General features: G+C 56.4%; 1 protein-coding gene across 2 annotated transcripts in view; it reads left to right on the top strand.

Annotated features, from left to right (window-relative positions):
- ASS1 (argininosuccinate synthase 1) overlaps positions 1-10,223 on the top strand; it is a 53,362-nt gene extending 43,139 nt beyond the window's left edge. Inside the window, exons 14-17 of one of the 2 annotated variants that reach the window (XM_045467642.1) lie at positions 4,139-4,295; positions 8,455-8,520; positions 9,265-9,349; positions 9,938-10,223. In XM_045467642.1, the coding sequence (XP_045323598.1) occupies positions 4,139-4,295; positions 8,455-8,520; positions 9,265-9,301 (260 nt within the window). In that variant the 3' untranslated portion in view covers positions 9,302-9,349; positions 9,938-10,223. The remainder of the gene's footprint in view (positions 1-4,138; positions 4,296-8,454; positions 8,521-9,264; positions 9,350-9,937) is intronic. The other variant, XM_045467641.1, reaches the window with a different exon arrangement.
- Positions 10,224-23,310: the final 13,087 nt, after the last annotated feature.

Here is a 23,310-nt window from a genome sequence, read left to right on the forward strand (position 1 = left end):
TGACATTAGCACGCAGTATGGGTAGGGGCCCCCGATTTACAGTTGAGACTCGCGTTTCCGTGCCTTATCTGTCGTCCCAGAGTTGGAATCCACATTGTAAAACACTGGTCCCCAGGTCCGGCCCATCTTCCATACCTGTTCAGCCCCTGAGGGGAACCTAGTTTTTGTTGTTGTTGTTTTTTTTTTTATACTTCTTAAATAGTTGGGGGGAAAGCTAATGACACTCTCACGTCACAGGAAAATGACAGGTAATTCGGATTTCAGTGCCCATAAATATTTTCGGGGGCACGGCCGTGCTCATCGGCTCCCATGTTGTCTCTGGCTGCCTCTGAGAGATAATGGCAGCACTGAGTAGTTGTGAGAGAGACCGCACGACCCGCAGAGCCTGGAATAGTTACTGTCTCAGGGCCCTTTCCGGAAGATGTTTGCCCACCCCGCTCTATGACATTCACCGGCTCCTTAACGTGAGAAACCGCATCGCATCAAACAGCCCCTCTGAGCTGTGGCAGGGGACCGGCTGCTGCTGACACCTATGGGGTCCTGGACGTCAGGGGGACCCTGGAGAGTGAACATTAATAATCCCTACCTGGGATAAGACTCCGCGGCTCCTACTCACCCCCTCCTCCTCCACCCGGAGCTTTTATTTCCTTTGAAAGCTCCTAACCACTGTAACTCATCTTGGGGCTTCAAGGGGACTCGGTGGTTATTGGCTGGGTGATTTCTCCCTCCCATTGTATCCGGCAGCTTTGAAGCTGGGTCCCCCTCCTTCCCAGGTAGAGACAGGTGTTTAAATACCATTGTCTCCTGCGGGCTCTCTTGCTCAGCAGGGTTTCAGCTGGAAGGTGGATTCTGGTTACAAAGGAGGAGAGTCGTGAAGCATGGCAGGCCAGTGGGGGAGAGCACCTGGCCTGGGCGGCGGGCTGCTAGCTCCGAGGCCCCGGCTGCTGTGCTGCGGGGAGGCCGAGCGGGGGCAAGCCACCAGTCGCCAGCCACCTCCCTTCTCATCACAGAAGGGCTGCCACCTCTTGCCGAGGGGCCCCGAGCTGGGCCCTCACGGGTATCACCTCATCTTGGCTGCACAGAGGTGAAGACACTTGAACGGTTTCACGGCTGACGAGTGGTGGCTTTGAGCCCGGGACAGGCCAGCTTCGGAGGGCAAGTGCTCAGCCACTCCAGTAGATCCCAGGAGGCAGGAGGGGCGTGGGGGGCAGGGAAAGTGGGCTGAGGCCCTTAGGAAAGGGAGATCAAGGGTGGGGTGGACGGAGCATGCACGGGGGGAGGGGGGAGGCGGGAGAGGGGCAGAGAGAGACAGAGACACAGAATCCAAAGCAGGCTCCAGGCTCTGAGCTGTCAGCACAGAGCTGGAGGCGGGGCTCGAACTCACAGACCTCGAGATCGTGACCCGAGCGAAGTCGTAGGCTTGACCGACTGGGCCACCCGGGTGCCCCAGGTGCCCCGGGTTTAAGCAAGTTGCTGAACCTCCCCGTGCCTCAGTCTCCTCATCTGAAGAGTGGGGATAATACATAAATAGTGAGGACTAAATGCATGCACATTTGTAAAGCATCTACAACAGGGCCTGGCATGGCGGGGGCGGCAGGGGGGGGGGGAGGGGGTTGCTACTGCAAAGTGTATTGGAAACTACAAATGCCTGGCATGTTTCCCAGGATAGAGGCAGGCGCCAGGGCCATGCCTCTGGCTGGTTTGATGACCTTGAGTAGGTCTGTCTACCCCAAGCCTCAGTTTCCCCTCCTGTAAAACACAGGGCACCAGGCCAGGACTCTTCACGGTTCCTAATTCTAACAGCTCAATCATACAGCCACTCCTCTGTAACACTCGGCTTCCCCGGAGCACAGACAGGGAGACTGAGGCACGAGGGAGCCCTTCTGCCTCAGCCCCACTCCTAGATGCCCTGGTGACTGACCACTGTTCATTTCCGTCTCCTCACCCCACCCCCAAATCTCCCTATGGGCTTGTACAGATCCCCTCCCTCCAGGCGCAGACCCTGGTCCCGACCCACAGGGTCATCCTGGCAGGATCCCGGCTTCAGGACCCATCTCCTTTAGGGCACATAAACTCACCTCCTCTCCCCTTGCCTCAGTTACTTCAGCAGAAAAATGGGTATAACGCACCCCTCGTACAGAGGGCCGTTATCCCGATGGGCACAGTGCCTGGCCCAGCCCAGAGCTGAGATGCCCATTGCAACGCACCAAGTTCACTGCCCCTCTCCCCAGTCTGGGTCCTCTGGGAAAAGAAATCTGAGTGCAAGGCTGCCACGTAGTAGAGGTGGGGAGGTCCCGAGATAAAGCCCAGGCCGGGTCTTCCCGCGTGGGTTTCAGCCCCCTATCTCTGGCTCTGTCTTCCAGCCTGAGAGCGTAAAGGTCTAATCATCCTGACTTAGAAAGATGGCCAAGCCCCTGGGACATGGCAGGGAAGGGGCGCGGGGGGCATCAGTGTCCCCTCCCACGGGGGTCTGGGCCAGAGTCGGGAGCACTCTTCAGGATCTGACTGTGGCTTGGGACAGCCTCTTCCTCTCTGGGTTTCTGTCTCCCTGTATGCAGTGAGGGCTGGCAGAGGCCGAGTTCAAATCTGGGATTTAAAATGCTCAGTGTTCGGTCCACATCCTGTCATTGAAACCACACAACTCCCCCGGAGAATGGTTAGTACTCTCTCACCGTACAAACGAGGAAACCGAGGGACAGAGAAGTTGCATCGCTTGTCAGCGTGTCAGCGTGGAGGTGAACCCAAGTGACAGGTGGCTGGAGAGCGAGGACCCAGTCTCTTCTCTCCTTGCCTGGCCCCTCCCCCACTTCTGCAAGCCACCGGACCCCATCCCGGAGAAGGCCTGCTCCGCTTTCCCACGGAGAGCCTCTGCAGGTGCCCCCACCCGGAGGCCCGGCCTCCAACAATAGCTACAGACCCGGGGCTGACCTGGCCCTTTATCAGGGCAGGAGATCGCGCACCATCTGGCCCCACAGCTGCCCAGGTGGGGTCACCTTCCCGGCTCCGTTTCAAAGAAACCCTACCGCCTGAGCTGTCCCTCCCCCAATCCCGCCCGCGCGGGCCACCCGCCCTCCACAGGGACCAGAGAGGAGATAGCTGTCTGCAGGCCTGAGCCTGTTGGGGCTGAGATACAGGCCCTGGGGCCGCCTGGGGACTGAGCACATGGCCTTGGCTGGCCTTAGGGCTCCGGGGGTCAGAGCTTGGGGGCGGGGGAGGCGGCACATTTCTCAGGCACCTTGTGCGCTGATGGATGTTCCCATCCCGGGACAGGAAAATTCCAAGATTAGCATGAACTTGGGAACTAAGGGCAGACCCAGGCCCCTCAGGGTCTGCTTGGGTGTGACCTTGGAGAAACCTCGACTTCCCCGAGCCTTACTTGCTCACCCAGAGAAGAGAGAGGCCAAGAGGGTTTTTCTCGTAGGGCTGTTTATGCCCGTTCGAAGAGCCAGTCCAGGACGCCTGTGCTCCATTCATAAAAATATTTGCATATGCAAATATTAGCAGTATGTTGACAGGTTACTGACATCCAGGGATGGGGGGGGAGGGGGGGCGGGGGATGCGTACCGGCTCTTGGCCAGGACGCCCAGGACTTCCACGCCCAAGAAGCCCACTAGTCCTGGGAGGGTGATCTGGTGTCACCCCAACTCCAGACATGGGGAAACAGAGGCGGAGAGGTGAAGGCCACGCGCATGTGGCCTTTCTGCACCCGAGCCACCATCCAGCTGCCCGTGCTGGGTGCTTCCATTGCTCAGGCTGGGGTCACACACATGCCTGAGTCTCAGGAGGCCTCCTGCCCCACCGCTGTCCGCTGTCCTCCTGAGACTGAGCTCCCAGCGGGCAAGCGTCCCTTCACCGCCGCGTCCCCAGTGCCTGGCCCGTTGTGCTCCCTGAATGTCTGGCACGAGGCAGAGGGTTATAGCTCCCCTCCTCCTGATCGTGGCAAGGGTACCTCCTTACCCACAAGAGACCTGCAGGGCCACAGGCCCGGCCCGCGGGCTTATGCCACAAGCGTGCGTCACGCCGAGACTCGGCAGTGAACAGGGCCGACCCACCCCCGAGGTCCACCACGATGGGCTGAGGCGTGCGGTACCCCAGTGCCGTGGGCCACCCTAGCACCCTCACTTTGTCCCCGCTGCAGGTTTCTGGCACAGCCCTGAGTGTGAATTCGTCCGCCACTGCATCGCCAAGTCCCAGGAGCGCGTGGAAGGGAGAGTGCAGGTGTCTATCTTCAAGGGCCAAGTGTACATCCTCAGCCGGGAGTCCCCACTGTCCCTCTACAACGAGGAGCTGGTGAGGTAGGTGCCCTACACTTGCCCCAGCTGGGGAACAGACCCCCACAGCCAGCGTCTCTTCTGACGGGCTTTCTCAACAAAGATGAGCACGAGCAGGGCACGGAGGAGACGGTCACGAAGAGAACAGACATGCTGCCTCTGCCCTCGGGGCCCTGACAGGCTAGATGGGGAGAAAGGCACCAATCCAATGATCGATTGAACGAGGAAAGGGGGTGTTAGGCTGTGGCGAGGTGCAGGGTACTCTGGGTAGAGTGTGGAGAAGCTTCCCTGAGGAAGTCACCTTTGAGCTGGCCTCCAAAAGACAGGAGCTAACCAGGTGGAGAGGCAGCAGGCAAGTTTCCAGGGAGGTTCTGGGCCTGGGAAGAGCCTAGAACATTCCAGGCACTGCCAGAAGCTTGGCAGGGACCAGAGCATGGGGTTCCCGGAGCCAGATCTTTTTTTTTTTTTTTTTTTTCAACGTTTATTTATTTTTGGGACAGAGAGAGACAGAGCATGAACGGGGGAGGGGCAGAGAGAGAGGGAGACACAGAATCGGAAACAGGCTCCAGGCTCTGAGCCATCAGCCCAGAGCCCGACGCGGGGCTCGAACTCACGGACCGCGAGATCGTGACCTGGCTGAAGTCGGACGCTTAACTGACTGCGCCACCCAGGCGCCCCTCCCGGAGCCAGATCTTAAAGGGAAGGACCCATCAGATCTTTTGTTTCCCAAGGGTCCTTTCTGGCTGCCCTGGAGAATGGATTCGGGCGAGGAGGGAATGGGCAGGGATAGAGCACGTAAAGCACCCCATGGGACATGCCGGTGGCTGGCACCCAGCTGATGGTCCTGGAGACCGAGAGAAGCAGAAGGATGTGACGAATGGTTAAGAGGGAGAATCGAGGGACCTGGGTGGCTCAGCCGGTTGAGCCTCCGACTCTTGATTTCAGCTCAGGTTATGATCTCCAGGTTCATGAGATCGAGCCCCGTGTCGGGCTCTGTGTTGATGGTGCAGAGCCTGCTTGGGATTTTCTCTCTCTCTCTCTCTGTCTCTCTCTGTCTCTCTCTCTTTGTCTCTCTCTGTCTCTGCCCCTCCCGCACGCACTCTTTATCTCTCAGAATAAATAAATAAACCTTAAAAAATTTAAATAAAAGAGGTAGAATCGAAAGGGCTTGGACGTGGAAGAAGACGAGGAGGAGGTATGAATCACCCAGCACCAACAGCTGGGCACGCTTCGGTGGCAAGTCCTGGGTTGAGGGAATTCTTGAGGAAAGAGCGTGCATTTGGATTCAGGCACCCTGAGGGTGAGTCATCTTTGAGACTGACCAGGAGAGTACCTGGTCAACCCTTGGACACACGGGTCTAGAGGGGAGGAGAAATTGGGTTGAAGATAGTGGAGAGTGGTGGACAGCTGGATGTTTTCCGAAGCCAGGAGGAAACTGGCCGGGGGCTAGGATCAGACCGAGAGGGCAAGGGAGCCAAGGAGGGATCTTGAGGCCAAGCCGAGGGTGCTGACAAGGCCCCGGGGGACAGGCTGCCGAGCCCAGGTGGGCCGGGCCAAAGGCAGCCTTTGCCTTTGAGCTGCACCTCCACTTGTGTAGGAGAGCATGGCCTTCGCCGATGATCAAGGCATCCCTTTTGGAGGTCATCTGGCCAAACCAGAGGTGGGGACAGACAGCCCCCCCACTCCCCCGACTCAAGTCCCAGGCCTAGGTCAGCCCCCGGCGGGGGGCGGGGGGAGGCCCGTTGGGAATTAGTGTGTGAGTTTTGTTTGGCAGCCAGTATTATTTTTCTCTTTCCCTTCTCCTAGCCGTGTTGAGCGTCTCCCCCCTTCCATTTTTCTAAACACTCTATAAGCCATAAATATAACCGAATCAGTTTAGATCAGTCGGGGTAAATGTCAAATTATCTTCTCTCTTTCTCTCTCTGGCTCTTTCTTCCCTCCCCCTCCGAATCAACAGCCTCTAATAATCTGCCCAACCCTTCATTAAGCCTTACAGCCTCACTCAGGGAGATTAAATGAAGAAAGTAAAAAGGGGAAGGGAAAAAAAGAGAGAAAAGCAGGCGCATTTATTCTCACTGTGTCTCCGACCATTTCCCCTTTCTTTTTGATTTCTACATCGCTGACTTGAAAGCCCTTGAATGACAGCGTCACAGGGACCAGCGAGGAAGCCGTGAGAGGTAGCAGGGCTGGAAATGCCGAGGCACAGTAGGTAGAAAGTAACGTAATTATAGAGCAGGTCAGAGCCACTCGAATGAACAAAAATAAAAGCACAGAGGTTTTCTGTAGACCGTCAGGGGAGGTAAAAAAAAAAAAAAAAAAATCATTGTAAACTCTTTTTCCACCACCCCCCCCCCCCGACCCACCCCAAACCACGATTTTAAAAAGAGGTTTTTCAGCTCCTGAGAAACACCTCTCGGAAACTCTTCGGCAGCCTTGTGAGACAAGTTGGTCCCTGGACGTGGGCCTCCCTTTGCAGGGGCTGCTGGGGCCGGTGGACGGGCCGACAGGGAGAGGGGGGTGGGAAAGTTTGTTTTGACACGTGCAACGAGATGGTGTCGCAAAGGCAGGTGTGCATGGAGGGGAGCTGGAAACTCGGAGCCCTGGCTTCTCCCTGGGCCGAGCACAGGGGTCCTTCTGAAGGGGATCGGTGGCAATGTGTTCCACAATTTGTGGGGGGAGGGCGGGGGGAGGGGTAAGCTTCACTTATCATCCAGGGCAAAGTCCGTCAAAGGGATCTGTGGAGGCTGATGCTTTAGTTTGGTCCGGCTTTTTCTCCGCCCAGTCAGGGGCGGGGGGGCAAGAGGCAGCCCCCCGAAGTCTGTCATCTTCCCCCTTACAGGGGAACTTGCTGGTCGGCTCCTGGTGGCTTCAGCCACCTGAGACCTGGAGGGGCCAGCGGAGGTGAGGAGGAAGGGAGGGGTGGGAGTTCGTGGGCAGCTTCACAGCCCCATGAAGGTCAGGGCAAGGGCATGGTGTGGGTCGGGCAACAGAGCCCACGTCCTGAACAAGTTTCAGGACAGCGGAGTCCAGAGACCCCATTGGTCCTTGGAAAAAGCCCACGGTCCACAAAGAGCCAGCCAGAGGCACAGCCTTAGGGCGAAAACACCCGCAGATTCTCCTCTGCCCTCCTCCTCCCCGATCTCACCCCTGGGGAGAAGGGCTCCTGAGGGGACAGGCCGCCCCCCTTGTCACTGAGAACCTTGAGACTGCTTTGTCCCGAGGCTGGAGTTCTGGAGACGTGAAGACAAGGGGCTGATTCAGAGCAGGATGCGTGAGAAACAGAGGAGGGTCCTCTGCCCACGGGGGGGCCTTGGAGGGTGGCCGTGTGGAGACAGATCTGAGACCGCAGCGCCCCTGAACTTGTCCTCAAAGAGCTTATCACAGTCACAGTTAAGGAAGGCAGGTGGGTGCTTGAGTGCTCCCGTCTCTGCGCCACCCACGCCCCGCGGGCCCTGTTCTCGTCTCCCTCTCGGTTTCCTCGTTTCCTCAGCACCTGCGGGTCCTGGGTGCCTAGAAGATCCCCAGATAAATGAATGAGTGAATGAATGATACAAGTAGCAGTGAATGCTTGCCATGAGGTGCAGTGACACCATTTCGCGCGGAGCCAAGTAATGACATTGAGAGCCCCCGTTTGGCAAGTAAAAGCCTGAAGTTCAAAGAACAGGAATATGTGCCCTAAGCTCCGTGGCGTGGCGGGGGGGGGGGGGGGGGGGGGGGGGGGGAGGGGCGGCAGAGCTGAGAGACAGGCCCCTCCCCACCCCGCCCTGAAGGACTGTGGTTGGGAGGGGCTTTGGAAGCTAGGGAAGTGAAAACAGCCCCAGAGAGGTCGAATCTGGAAGATGAAGGTTGTAGATGGGGCGGGGGGGGGGGGGGGGGGACCTGGCGTGGGGTGGGCACCAGGTTCGTGGATGGGTTAGGCAGGGTCTTGCCGGGACCCTACCTGCCCCTTCGTGTAGCAGGGATGAGGCTCCCCGCTCTCCAGCCCCGGACGCGGTGCCTGGCCCATAGTAAGGGCTCCTGAATTGGGACAGAAATGCAACGAGAAGCCAAAGTTTCTCGTTTCAGCAGGGCAGAATACCCCGGGCATCTGGGAGCCTGAGCTGTGCCCAGCCCCAGAGATCCTCTGACATCGCAAAGCAAGGCCCGGGGGCTGTGCTGACAGGCTTCTACTGTCTCCTTGCAGCATGAACGTGCAGGGCGATTATGAGCCCATCGATGCCACCGGCTTCATCAATATCAACTCCCTCAGGTGAGCGGCTCTGGGCCCTGATGGGTCCTCAACATCCCCCCCCCCCCCCGGTGTGGGCAGCAGGCAGTGACAGGACCTCAGCTGCCCTTTCCTAGACAAGCCCCACCTTTCTGTCCCCCTGCCCATGGCATCTGCAGTGGACCCAGCCTGTTCCTATTCTCAAAGAGGCAGAAGGCACAGCCAAGAGCCACAGGGGGTCCCGGATACTTAGGTTCCATGTTTCCGGGTCCTGCCCTTTGCCTCTGACACTTAATCCCACCCTCTCCAGCTGCAAGAAGGACTCCGCTAGGAGCCCCTTGCCTGGGTGGGTTAGAAAGGGAAATGGCCAAGAGGTAGAAAGGAGCCTCAGAGAGTCACCGGGCCCGAAGGCACCCGTCGCCACAGCCGAGCTGCGGATCTAACTGGAAACCACCCTAGCCACGTGGATCCCCATGGCCTAGCGGGGTAGCGAGTACCATCTGAAGCCGCTCAGACCTGGGTTCAAATCCGAGCTCTGCAGTGCGGTCTCAGAGCCCTTGCCGAACCACCGGGAACCATGTGGGGTCATTGACCATAGCCACCTCACCGGGGTGGCAGCCCAGACCCTGGCCTACAGGAAGGGCCCAGAAACTGGTACCACGTCCTCAGCCCAGGGGGGGCGGGCTGTACAAGGGCAAACAGGGTCATCTGTTCCCAACAGTCACCATACACTAAGCCACTCCCAAGGCACTCTCCTAACTTGTCTCCTTTAATTATTCCACAAAGCTGCGACTCCAGAAACAGGCCCAGAGCGGTTAAGTAACGTGCCCACAGTCACACAGCTAGGAAGCCATATTGCTGAGTCCAGAAGGTGTGTCTGTCCAGCTCTGGGTGCTTAGCCACCGACTTCCTTCTCCCGGGACTTGGCGTTGGGTAGAAGGCACGAGTCTCTCTTGTCTCCCTGACACACGCGCTGGGCACAGAGCCACCGTTTTCCCCCAAAGCCAGGCTCTTGTCCCTGGTGCCGAGACCGAGGGAGATGCTGAATCCAGCCTGACCTTCCCGGGCGCTCTCCGCTCCGACAATCACCTCCGCCAACCCGCCTCCTTCGCCCTCTGTGTTTTATGACTATAAACCCTTTTTCAATGGCTCCAAACACATCGGGTTTTCATAATGGCCTCTTCATCTCTCCCATTGCCAGTTAAATGCTTTGTCTTCAACAATGCCAAGCAATGTTTTCCCCCAAAGATAAATTAATTACATTATCCTGATTGGAGGGCAGGAGGGGCCGGGGGCAGGAGTGGGAACAGAGAGGGGGGGAAAAAAGACAACTTCACACACACACACATCTTAACAAGCAGCTGCCCCCCGCCACCCGGGTTGGGCCCGAATTAATTGAACCGAGTGCATGTTGTTATTGTTAATTTACATTTTTCTTTGTTTTGAATCTGGTTTACAGGCTGAAGGAATATCATCGCCTCCAGAGCAAGGTCACTGCCAAATAGACCGGTTGACAATGAGGAGCTGGGCCGCCTCCTTTGCCCATCTCCCAAGTACAGGCGCTAATTGTTGTGATAATTTGTAATTGTGACTTGTTCTCCCGGGCTGGCAGCCTGGTGGGGGTGCCAGCCCCCAGCTTTGTTCCCCGCTCCCCTGCAGCCTGCAGAAGTGGGCATGGAAGGGAAGGGGGGGGGGGGTGGCTGCAGTGGGGAGATGTAAAATGACAATTAAAAAGAGATACATTAGTCTTTTGTTTCTTTATTTCTGTAGAGAGAGGGTGTGTGTGAGACTGTGTAGTCAGCGGTGCCCTTCTTAGACCAACCTTTGTGATTTAAGCGCTACCAAAGCCACCTTTTGCCGGGGATCCTGTTTATCTGGAAGGATCGGACCGTCTCTCCTCCCGCAAAACCCCCCCAGAGAATCCAGATTTGGCCCCCTGGGTCAGCCTGGCATTTTGTCACCGACTGTGGCCCCGTGCCATGTCACAGGGAACCAAGGAGAGTTTGGGTGACCTCCTGGGGAGCTGTCCCGCCCGCTGCCCACAGAGAACAGCCGGGAATGGCGGCCATGACTGCCCACAGGAGGCTCCCCCCCACAGCACGGTGGCCTTATGTGGCCCAAATTATGGAGGAGGAGGAGCCCTGAGTTAAGAAGAAAAGCCTGAACAGAGAACAGAAAAGGACAGCCACAGAATTTAGTGTCAACCCTTGGGGGGAGGTCACCTGGCCTACGAGTTTCCCCCCATCACTCCAACACAAAACAAGGCCCAAGGCGGCCATGTCTGTGCAGTGACTCCGCCCCCTCAGCCATATCTCATTGGGCCGGGCCTGGGCACCTGACCCAAGCAGGGCCAATCAGAATCTTGCTCCCAGGGACCCAGCAGGCACAAATGGGCAGAAGTGAGGCCAGGTGCCCTTGGGCTGGTTGGGGTGCCTCGTTCCCGGAAAAGCACGGAGGGAGAAGAAAGCAGGAGGCGGGGGGATGGGAGAAGTGGGTTTCAGGGTTAGAATCCCAGTGTCCATCCCGGTGCGCACCATGGTGGTGGTGGCGTTTCTTCATCCGGATTCTCTAAGACAGCCTGGGGTTCTCATAACCCAGTATCGTGTGGGGCCTAAGCTTGAGGAGGGAGTGCCTGATACTTGCAACCAAAAGCTGCTCTCCTGGGAAGACTGGAGTGCGGATTACTCTGGACCCTGCCCTGGTTCTGATCTCCCCTCTCCTGCCTTGGCCAATGAGGGTTTCTTTCAAAACAAGTTTTGTCTCTGAAACTTCTTTTTCTCTGCTTATCGGGAGTTATCGGTGAATTCCTCAATACCACCGTTGCCAAGCACTTTGCTATACGCTTTATTCACATGGTCTCCCCGGACCTTCAAAACACCGTGTGATTGACACTGTCCCCTCCATTTTACAGAGGAGGCAACAGATGCAGAGAAATTGATTTGCCAAAGGTCCCTCGGCTGCAAGCGACAGCCGAGGACCAAACGCTGGCCTGGCTGCCCCGCAAAGGCTCCCGTGTTATGTCGTGATAGGCTGCGTCTTACTAAAATTAATTGAAATTTTATGGAAAGAATTAACACTCATCGGCCTGCCACCCAGTTACAAACACTGCTTATACTTAGTTTATTTCCTTACAGTTGTATTTTTCTATGCTTATAAATATTTTCGCAGAGTCCTTTAAGCTAAACTATTTCCAAAAAAAATTTTTTTAACGTTTTATTTATTTTTGAGAGAGACCGAGCACGAGCGGGGAAGGGGCAGAGAGCGAGAGGGAGACACGGAATCTGAAGCAGGCTCCAGGCTCTGAGCTGTCAGCACAGAGCCTGACGCGGGGCTCGAACCCACAAACTGGGGGATCATGACCTGAGCCGAAGTCGGACGCTCAACTGACTGAGCCACCCACATGCCCCTAGGCTAAAGTATTTTAAAAGCAGGTGGTGTGCTCAGCTTTAAAATGTTAACGTTATATGGGTGAGCCGGTTAAGCGTCTGACTCTTGCTTTTGGCTCTGGTCATGATCTCGCGGTTCATGAGTTCGAGCCCCGCATCGGGCTCCACGCTGACCATGCAGAGCCTGCTTCCGATTCTCTCTCTTTGCTCCTCCTCTGCTCGTGCTCTTTCTCTCAAAATAAATAAATACACTTTAAAATGTTAACATTATATCACGAATGGTTCCCCACATCATTAAATCTCTTCTCGAACACTTCCAAGAGCTACGTAACATTCCATTATATTGAAAAAAAAAAAAAAAAAACCCAAGTTACTCACTTACAGATTTATAGATTTCGTTTTTTTCCACTTCTAAATTGTTTCCCTCCCCTTTGTTGGATTTCATTGGGTATTTTTGGTAGTTGGTTTATTAGCTATACTTCTTTTTGCCTTTCTGGTGGTTTCTCTAGGGGTCACAATATCTATCTTTAGCTTAACCCCAGACTACCTTCAACGAATACCGTACTGCCTCATGTGTAAGGCGAGAATCTCACAACAGAGCCATCTTAGGACATTTCCCTTTGTGCTGCTGTAGGCATTACTTTTCTCAAACCCCTACAACACACTGCTGTTATTATTTTTTTTTTAATGTTTTTATTTATTTGGGGTGGGGGGAGAGGCAGAGAGAGAGTGGGCAGAAAATCCGAAGGGCACTCAGTGCAGGCACCAGAGAGCCGGATGCGGGGCTCGAACTCACGAACCGTGAGATGGTGACTTGAGCCGAATTTGGACCCTTAACCGACGGAGCCACCCAGGTGCCTGGTTCAGGGTGCTTTTAGTGCTGCTTCTGTCTGAAGGAGCACCCTTCTGTAAGCCTCATTTTTCCTCCTATAGGCTGACAAAGCCTTTTTAATGTATGTGGGATTGATAACGGTGTCCTTCTTTCATTACTCACCTTGGTAATTTGTGTCCCTGTTTTTTCTTGACTAGTGTAACTAAAAATTTACCATTTGGGGGACGCCTGGGTGGCTCAGTCGGTGAAGCGGCCAACTTCAGCTTAGGTGATGATCTCACCGTCCGTGGGTTCGAGCCCCGCGTCGGGTTCTGTGCTGACGGCTCGGAGCCTGGAGCCTGTTTCGGATTCTGTGTCTCCCTCTCTCTCTGCTCCTCCCCCACTTATGCTCCGTCTCTCTCTCTCAGAAATAAACATTAAAAAAAATTTTTTTTACGAACATCGTTTTTGTCCTTGTACATATAATGTCTGTTTTTCCTGCCTGCTTTTTTTTAAGTTTTTAAAAAAAAATTTTTTTTTAACGTTTATTTATTTTTGGGACAGAGAGAGACAGAGCATGAACGGGGGAGGGGCAGAGAGAGAGGGAGACACAGAATCGGAAACAGGCTCCAGGCTCTGAGCCATCAGCCCAGAGCCCGACGCGGGGCTCGAACTCACGGACTGCGAGATCGTGACCTGGCTGAAGTCGGACGCTTAACCGACTGGCCCCCCAGGCGCCCCAAAAAATGTTTATTTTTGAGAGACAGCGTGCGAGTCGGGGAGGGGCAGAGAGAGAGGGAAACAGAGAATCCCAAGCAGGTTCCCCACTGTCAGCGCAGAGCCCGACTCAGGGCTCGAACTCATGAACCGTAAGATCACGACCTGAGCTGAAATTGAGAGTCGGTGGCTCGAGTGACTGAGCCACCCAGGCACCCCTTCTCTGCCTGCTTTTAAGACCATCTCTTTATTGCTGATCTTCAGCAACCTGATTATGATGTGCTTTGTTATTGTTTTCTTACGCTTATTCTATTGGGGTTCATTGGGCTTGAATCTGTGGGGTTTTATCCAATTTGGAACATTTTTGGCCGTTTCTCCTCTCCGTTAACACATGTCGCATAGTTTCCCATCCTTCCTGTTTCCACCACGTCTCCTATCTCGCTCGGCGCAAAAACCCAAATCCTTCCTCCAGCCGGGACCAGTTAGCAGACACAGAAGTGAGACCACATGGGAACTCCGGCTCCAGTCGAGCCGCAAGATGACAGCGGTTGCCTGAACGATCCCACATAAGACCAGCAGAAGAATCACCCAGACGGACAAGCTCTGGGCTCCTGAGAATGAATACAGTTTTGTTCTGTTGCATTACGTTGGGGTTGCTTATGACGCAGAAACAGATCAGCAATCCGTTTACTAGGGCCTGTGAATCCCTTCGTGGCTCCCTACTGCCTCCCTCCCTCACCTCCTTCACTGCCCCCCTCACTCTGTCCAGCCCCCTGCCTTACTTGCTGTTCCCCAAACAGGCCAAGCTCTGCCTGGAGCCACCTGCCCGAGACGGCCACAAGTCTCACTTGCTATAGAGCCCCAAGCTGGCACCTACTATACCCTTTTCCCCTGCCTTTCTCTGCTCCGTATTACCTATCACTACCTGACACGTTATGCGTTGCTTTGCTTTGTGTGTCTAATAATTTTTTTATTGGATGCTGGGCATTGTTGAGTGTCTCTCCCACCAGAACAGGGAGCTCCGTGTGGGCAGAGACCCGGTCTCCGGGTCAGACCCAGACAGCCGTGTCCCTGGTGCTGAAACCGTGTCTGGTCCATAACAGGTACTCAGAAAATTCTTGTTGGATGTTGAAAAGTCTTGATTAGCTCAGAAGCCACATCCAAGGAGCTTTAGAAGCACACATTCCCTCTGCCCCCAGTTCAGAGCCCATCCCCGATCTCGAAGTACAGGGAGGGAATGGTGGTTAGGCACTCGGGAGCCGTTCCAACCCAATCCTCGTGCCACAGCCCAGGTTCCTGCCTTCACTCGCCTCCTGTTTTTCCTGTAACTTCTCTCCAGCCACTACCTACGAGCTTGACATGCCTCCGCCCCTGCTCTCAAGAGCAGGGACCCCCAACTCCACTGAGAAGTGGGTAGGACACCACCACCTTAGGGGATCCAGAGTAGGGTTGCTTGGACACTGAGATGTTAGAACTCCTAGCCGTTCACACACCCAGCGCTGCCCCATCCGAGCACGCGAATGTGGCCAAGTGGTCTGGGCTGCTGGTGGTTTCTACCGACAGCCCCCAGCTCTCACTAGGACCGCCCTGTCTTCTGGCCACAGGCCTTGTTGCAGGGCTTGGCTCACCGGGACTGACCCTACTTCCCTCGGGGTAGATTTTATCCTTGGGAGACCCTAGATTCCCTCACCCCCTGGCTATAGGCTTCCATGACATGGCCCCCAGACCACCACAGATGTCCAGGTATGTCTGAATCAGGCCATTCCCAACATTGGAGATCTTTCTCCAGGCATGTCCTCAGCTCTCAAGTCAATCAGGAAATTCAAATAGATATTGGATTGTAGATGGGGCTGTTGGTACCTCACATCCATCCTTGACCTGGGCTCTGCCAGAGTGACCGAGCAGAGTGATACTGAAAAGTACAGAAACTTTGGAAAATCGTTGGGAAGAAATTCATTTCTGCATCCACATGGTTTTTTTTTTTTTTTTTTTGGAGGTCTTTTGGTTTCTTGGTTTGTTTTTCTGTGTGCGTGCGTGTACGTAATTTTTATTTTAGAGAGAGGGGGGAGAGAGGGGCAGAAGGAGGGAGAGAGAGAATCTCAAGCAGGCTCCACACTCAGCATGGAGCCCAATGTGGGGCTCGATCCCATGACCCTGGGAGCATGACCTGAGCCAAAATCCAGAGTCGGCCGCCCAACCAGCTGAACCACCCACGTGCCCCTCTGCATCCACAGGTTAGCTAAAATATTTTGGTGAATATTTTTATGTTTCCTGTTAGTCATGTTTGCATATGCACATTTGCTCTCATGCGTGTGATGTAATATGTTTACGTCGTGTACTCGCACATTTCATTTTTTTTTCACTTAACATAATAGCATAATTAATTTTCCACAGTGTTAATATGGGCTTCATAACAAACTTGCATTATATGCTTGAAATGGGTAAATCTTGTCTGAGGTGTAAATCACGTTTCGATGTGAGGAGGAAAGACGGCCAGTGTTAAAGAAGGATGGGTGGGGCGCCTGGGTGGCTCAGTCAGCTGAGCGTCCGACTTCGGCTCAGGTCATGATCTCGCTGTTCGTGAGTTCGAGCCCCGCATCGGGCTCTCTGCTGTCAGCGCCCCGAGCCTGCTTGGGATCCCCCGCTGTGTCTGCACCTCCCCAGCTTGTGCTCTCTCTCAAAGTAAATAAATAAACTTTAAAAAACAAAAATCAAAAAACAAAAAGGACGGGGAAGAGCATGGGCTGGGAAGGTGGGGCTGGATGGAACCTCTGGCGGGGGAGGAAGGTGTCCAGCCAGAGTGAAGCAAAGGGCTCTCACAGAGCAGCTATAGGCAAGGCAGGGGGGACGGGGCCAGGGGGACAGTCCAGGGGCCAGACACAGGCTACCCACACCACAGCCTGCCTACTCCTCTGTCCCCCTGAGCTTTGGTTTCTCCATCCGTAGGATGGGACCATAATGGGTCCTTCCTCCCAGGGACCTCAGGGGACCCTCAGAGGCACACGATGGGACGTCGGGACACAGCCTGGCCTCAATCACTGCTCCACCCGAGAGGCACTCAGTGTCACGGAAGCTGGTCACTGCAAATAAAAACTGCCCCTTATGTGCACCCTGGGTGGGCAGTTCAAGAGGCTTTTTCTTCTCCTTTACATCGTGGGAGCTTGACCATCATCATGGTGAGAAAAGGAGGCGGGGGAAGGAGAACCCTCATTTTACAGGTGAGTCTGCCCAGACCTGGGTTCAAATCCTAACCAGTGACCCGGGCTGACTTCTTCAGTATTTCTGATTGGCCTCCACATCCTCAGCTATAAAACCGGGATAATAACCGTGTCCGCCTCGTAGGGGCACTTTATTTATTATGCAGCAACCGTAGGTCTCCGGGCTCCCGGCTTCCAACCACATCAGCCCATGTGGCATGCCTACAAGGGAACAGGCACCCCTCGATGTGGGTTTGGCCTGCGACAATCTGACCTTTTGCATCTCAGCAGCCACACGGCCGGCCTCGGAGCTGACGAGCCCTGGGCCCTGATGAGTGCCACTTTCTTGTTATTCAAGGTTGAGGAGCACATCCTCCAGCTTTCCCTAAATGCTCAGCCCTGGCCATTCCCGGGGTGGGTTCCAACTACCCTGCAAGGCTGCAGACACCCCGAGAGCAGTGACTCTGCGTCCTGTGTCCATCGCTGGATCACCGGGCACTCGGCACAGCATTTGGCAGCTAAGAAGTTCTCGGTGAGATTGTGTCGCATGGGTGAATTCTCCCATCTCATGTCAGTTATTATCTTATTGTTTCCAAATCTACCCCCTGTCCCTCCTCCAGCTCCCGGCTCGGGGAAGGAGGGGCTCTCGTGTCTGGTGCTGGGGTCCTGAGCCTGGGCAGGACAGACTGATCAAGGACCCCAGAGCCCTCTCACCTTCTGGGGCTGGGGAGACAAGGAGGGATCTCCTTGCTGGCCAAGGAGCCAGGCCAGCCAGCCAGGCCCACCCCTTCCAGGCCCACCCCTTCCAGGATAATAACCGTGTCCGCCTCGTAGGGGTGGCCGCCCTGGTCCTAGAAGGCCTCCCTGGTCCTAGAAGAAGCCAAACATTCTATTCAAAAGCAGAAGATGGGGTTGGCTTCAGTCGAGGCACCATATACGTGCACGCTAATGCATATACACACACACACACATGCACACACTCACGGTAAAGTGCATAAATCTTTGATGGACAGCTTGATGAGGTGTATTCATCTGTGTTACCACCACTGAGATGAAGATATGGAACATCCCCAGTGCCCAGAAGGCTCCCTAGTGCCACCGTGAGACTGTTAGAAATCATAGGGTTGGGGGGGAGGGGTGGGGCGCGGTGCGGGGAAGGAGAACACCTTGCTTCTTTTAAAAAATTTACGGAGGCAGGCTGGGAAAATAAGAAAGTAGAGAAAGTTCAAAGGCACCTAGGCCGCCCCATCACAGTGCCGCTGGCAGGGATCACCAAGGGCTCGTCTGTTGAGAGCTCTGGGCCGTGGCTGGGTCCTACCCCGCGGGATTCCCTGAATGAGTCAATGAGAGAATGACTGAATGAAGCAGTTGCACCTGCCTCTGGTCTCTTGCTCTCAGCTGATTTCTACGGAGACATTTGGCTCCCGCGGGGCCTACGTGCGCAGCCTCGGGGCCGTGGAGGGGGCGGCGTGGTGGGTGGCGCCGGCCTGAGGGTACCCCCCCTCCCTTTCCATTTCAAGTGCTCCTGTGCCTGAATTTCAGAGGGAGAAAGAGCAGACCTGGGGAGCCGCCAGGAGGCCGGGCTGTCTGGGACCGGGAGGCTGAAGTCTCGAGTGACAAAGGTGAGGTTGAGATCTCGTCAGGTCCTGCCCCAGGGCTCACACCGCTGGCCCAGATGTGGCCGCCGTCGCTTCCCCCTTGTCCCCATTCCCTGGCCAGACGTTGCCTCTGAGTCCCTAGGCAGACCGTCCCTTCCCAGTCACATGCCTTTGTTCACGGAAACGCCCCTCTCCCCAGCCGCCCTTCTCGACAGCAGAGCGGGCACGGGAATAAAGGCCCAGAGCCCAGGCGTTGGCCAGCCCGCAGGCCCACCTGGTGGGGCCACTGCCAGCCTCACCTGGACCCCAAGGCCCCAGGCAGCTGCAGGGAGGGGCTTCAGGGCCTGGCAGCCAAGGTCCAGGCACAGAACCGCTCGGCGCGCCTCTCAGGCTGGGGAAAGGGCTCGCCTGGGGTCAACACAATCGATATCTCATCTGTAGCTCTCCTAGCGGAAGTGATGGCTATTGGAACATGGTAATGGGTGTTGTCTTGTGGAAGAGACTAATCTTCCCAGCTGTGGAGGGGCTCCGCAGGTGGCCAGCCACGCTCTGCTGCTGCTGGGGCCCTTTTAAAGCCGCAGCAGCCTCACTGCCTCGCGGTGGCCATCCTGCTTTCCCAGCAGCTTCCTGGCACAAAACCTCGGGGGTGACCCCGACCCGTCCTCCAGCGCGTAGACGGGGAGGCTGAATCGGTCATATGTCCGAGGTCACACGCTCAGAAGATAGCCAGAGCTAAATCCTGGTCTCCACACTCCTCATCCAGTACACTGAATGCTGGCTGGGGCAAACTCATGGCCATAGACCCCACTTGGCCGTGAGGGCACATGGGGGTTTTCACCGGCTGCCTCGACACTTCTTGAAAAAGAACTAGATTGCAGATGCCGTTGCCGTTGGCCGTGGTCACTACCGTTCCTCAGCGTCTCACGCTCAGCCAGCTTTTACGCATCTCATCACCTGTCTGAACTTGGACTAGTAAAACTGAGGTATCAGCCCAGTGGGATGAAGAGGAAGAGAATTCGCCACGTCCCCTGGAGAAGTGGGACTCCCCCCCCCACCCCGCCCCCCGTGCACACACACACTCAGCCTTCCTTATCCTGGCTCACAAGCCATGGAGGTGACAGGCTGTGGGCCCTGAGACAGCAAGGGTTGCATCTCTCTTATTCACTGCTGTGGAGGACATTCAGCACACATTTCAAAAATATTAACTGAGTAGCTACTATATGCCAGGCCCTGGGCACATGAGCCCAGCTAACACAAAGCCCTTTACATTAATGCCTCCCGGTGCGCTCCCGGGTACCTGGCAGTAAGTACTGACCCTCAGGTGGTGGAATCGTAGACACCTGTCACCCCACGCACCTTGACGTCATGGCAATTTGCGGCACTGACTCTACCACTCATTTGCTGTGTGACCCTTAGGCCCCTGAGCCCTTCCGGGCTTTAGTTTCCCCAAATGTAAAACCAAAGGGCCAGGGTCCTCACAACTCCTAGGTTCCCTTTCTTTCCAAATGCCTTCTTTACAGCTTGTGAGGCTGCAAAAGTCCCTCACGAAGCTCCAGGGGTCCCTGCTGGTGACGGCCGGGAGCGCTCAGTGGGACCAGGCCACAGAACTTTAAAAAAAAAAAAAAAATTTTTTTTAATGTTTTTATTTATTTTTTAGAGAGAGAGAGAGAGACAGAGACAGAGTGAGTGGGAGAGGGGCAGAGAAAGAGAGGGAGACACACAATCCGAAGCAGGCCCCAGGCTCCGAGCCATCAGCACAGAGCCCGACGCGGGGCTCAAACCCACAAACCACGAGATCATGACCCGAGCCGAAGCCAGACGCTCAACCGACCGGCAGGGCGGAGTGCTGTATGTTGAACCAAGATGGTGCGGGCTTGGCCCCCGCTGGCCAGGCTCCTTAGGGAAGGCCTTTGAGGGTTCCCTGCACAGCCAGTAACACCTGGGAGCACAGAGGCGGCAAGAACCCAGGAGGCAGAGAGCGTCATCTCTCTGAGTCTCCGTTTCCTGGTCCATAAAATGGGCCCAATATAGCACTCATCTTACGAGGCTGCCCTGCGGAACGAATTATGCACATAAAGAGCTTCAAACGGGCCAGGCACCTGGTAACCCTTCAACAAGTGAGAACTAGTTAGTGGTTATCACAATTGGCGCCCTCTCCCGGCCCCTCCCCCACACCCTGACCCTGGGAGTTGGTGGGGGGGGGGCACCAGTTGTGAGTAATCACGACACTAGCCACCCCCCCTGGGGCTAACAGGGACCCAGCCGGCCACTCAGTTAATACGGTAATGAAGCGGCTGGGAAACAGGAGGCCTTTCCATCTGGGACCCCGGCTGACCCGAGTCCTGCCCGAGGTTCGAGAAATGCCTGTGCGCACTCTGCCCCCAACCCCACCTCCCACAGCCCAGCTGTTTATCCCTGGTGCGATCATTTATTGATGTCCGCATTCCCCGTGCGCAGGTCCCCCACCCCCCCCCCCCACCCCGGGCCTCGCTCTGTCCCTGCCAGGCCTGTTCGTGGAGACAGATGTCCAGGGCCACGGCCCTGATGGAGGCAGCCCCCAGCCCTTTGGGACCACTCAGAGGAAGGGGTGGGTGTGATAAGACAGAGGTAGGGATACGACCCCCTCATTCTTGGGGTAGGAGTGGCCCAAGGGAGACCCTCCACAGTTATGGAGGGGAATCTGACAGTTCCTTCCACTTGCTGGGCAACGCGCCCCAGGGAAACAGAGGTGCCTATTCGTTCCACGGTTACGCATCGTATGTGTCCTGTGTGTCCCTGTGCTGGGGACACAGAGGTGAAGGAAACACGCTCCCCGTGTACTAGAAAACAGATCCGAGTTGGGGGGGGGGGTCACTTAGATAGGGCGGTCAGGGAGGCCTCCGAGGGTGGCGAGCAGCGGCAGCCATGTGAAAAGTGCAGGGAACGGCGTTCTAGGCAGAGGGAACGGCACGGTTAAGACCCGAGGTTGGAGGAACCAAATGGGTTGAGTGGGCACAGGAAGAGAGAGGGAGAGACACGGAAGGCCTGGGGAGGTGGGCACAGCCGGGTCACCTGAGGTCTCAGGGGCTTTGGCTTTACTTTAAGAGCACTGGGAGCAACGGGGGTCTCATGTGGCCAAGGAGAGCCCGGTGAAAAGCTGCCAAGGCATTCCCAAACCCAGGAGTCCAGCTCCCAGGGATCCAGGCCCCTCGGCACCCCCAATTCCACCCTCGTGTGCCTGGGGCTCAGTGAGGTCGATGGCCCTGCCCCTGGGAGCAGCTGGCCCCACATACTCTGGACAGCGCCTGAGGGGAAGGGTCTCACCAGGGAGTGGGGTCCCTGCTCCCTCTGAGTCCAACCAACAAGGCGGCTTTGTCAGGCGGCGCAGAGGACCCCAGTGCTCCTCCTGGACCCTCCGAGGGCCCCTGCAGCGGCCCGAGGGGGAGCTCTGAAAGGCCGCTTTATCTGTGTCCCAGGCCAGATTGCTGGGAAGCGGGCGGTCCGGGCTGACACACGGAGCCACGCAGCCGTGGCTGCCCTGAGTCCTGGGGCTGCAGATGCGGAGAGAGGCCGGGGACAAAAGGGTGCCCTAGGGGAGCAGCCGGGTCGAAGCCTGGCCTCGGAGGAAGCCAAGAAGACCACACAGGCATCCCTGTCCGTCCTCACCACCCCTGCAATTTGGTCCCTCGGTTGCAGTGGCTGGTGACACGGCCCTTTGTGTGGCCCCCCATCCTGTGGGAGGCAGGGGGCAGGTAAGGCCGGGGCGCCCGTAGCCGGATCTCCTGGGCCTGCTCCCCGCTCCTCTTCTCTGGTCCTGGCAAGCACCGGCGAGTGGGAACAAACCGGCCAGGAAGGCAGTTTTCCACATGAAAAGGAACTTCAAGAAAGATCTATGCCCTTAGCCACCACCGGGCAGACTGGAGGGAATGTGAATCAGCAAGAGGAGATTCCAGAAGGGTGCACGTTCCTGCACAGACTCTTCCTGGGTGCCCGGGGTGCTGCCTCCCAGCCTGGTCCCTGTCGCCCTTGCGAAGCCCGGGGTTGGCGCTGATGAGGGCAATCATGGAGTCCGGGCAGTTCCTCCTCGGGGATTATTTCTAATGCCCACGAGACCCTTCGTGGCACTCGCTAGAGATAGATCAACACCAACCCAAGGCTTCCCGGCACAATGGGAAGGGATGGAAGAGAATCAGAAGGACACTACTGTTGGGGCGCTCGGGTGGCTCAGTCGGTGAAGCGGCCGACTTCGGCTCAGGTCACGATCTCGCGGTTCGTGGGTTCGAGCCCCGCGTCGGGCTCTGTGCTGACATAAAAAAATATTTTTTAAAAAGAACAATATTGTTTATCCCAAGAGAGTCGGTGTTGTTTATAACACGTAAGAGCCTATATCTGCCACCAGGTGTACCTGTTGCCCTTGGCAAACACCAATCATCGTACAGAGAGAACGAGGGGAAGCCTCTGGACGCAGGGTGGTCACAGCAAAACCCGGGCTGGAACCCAGGCCACCTCTGGATGAGCCTCAGCGCTGGGGGCGGGGCTGGGCGGGGTCCAGCGGGGACAGCAGAAGGGCAGATGGCCCCGTAGCCGGTGCTGTGTTTGGGCACCAGGGACCTGGCTGGTGCGTCGTGAGAGCTACGGGAACCCTGAGGAGGGGGGAGGCTGGGGCCACCGGGAGGGGAGAGGGAATAATAGCGGCCCCATTCTCCCTGCTTGACCCCGGGTGCTGCCGGCCGAACACTCAGACGCGTAAGGATGAGGAAATAGAGGCTCGGAGAGGCAGAGTCCCTCGACCACATCTGCACAGCAAGTCAGGCGCAGAGATGGGATTCGAACCCGGGTCTGTCAGACTCCAGGGACGGCGGGGTGAACGCCTGGGGAGGTGGTGGGGGCCAGGGAGCAGTGCTGGGAGGGAAACTCAAGCCTGGTCAGCCCCGTCACAGACGCCACCACCGCCCCTCTGGCCCCGCCCAAGCAGCCCCACAGCGACCTTGACGGTGGCGCGAGATTTCCGGACCGCGAGATGCATCGTGTCATGCCCCTCCCCCACCACGAGCCAAAACCCTCCAGTGGCTCCTTAAGCCTGGAGTCGCTCCCTGCCACCTGTGGGCCCCGCCCCACAACCCGTCCAGACCCCTCCTGGATTC

Source organism: Leopardus geoffroyi, chromosome D4 (assembly GCF_018350155.1).
Source record: "Leopardus geoffroyi isolate Oge1 chromosome D4, O.geoffroyi_Oge1_pat1.0, whole genome shotgun sequence".
Taxonomy (NCBI): Eukaryota; Metazoa; Chordata; class Mammalia; order Carnivora; family Felidae; genus Leopardus; species Leopardus geoffroyi.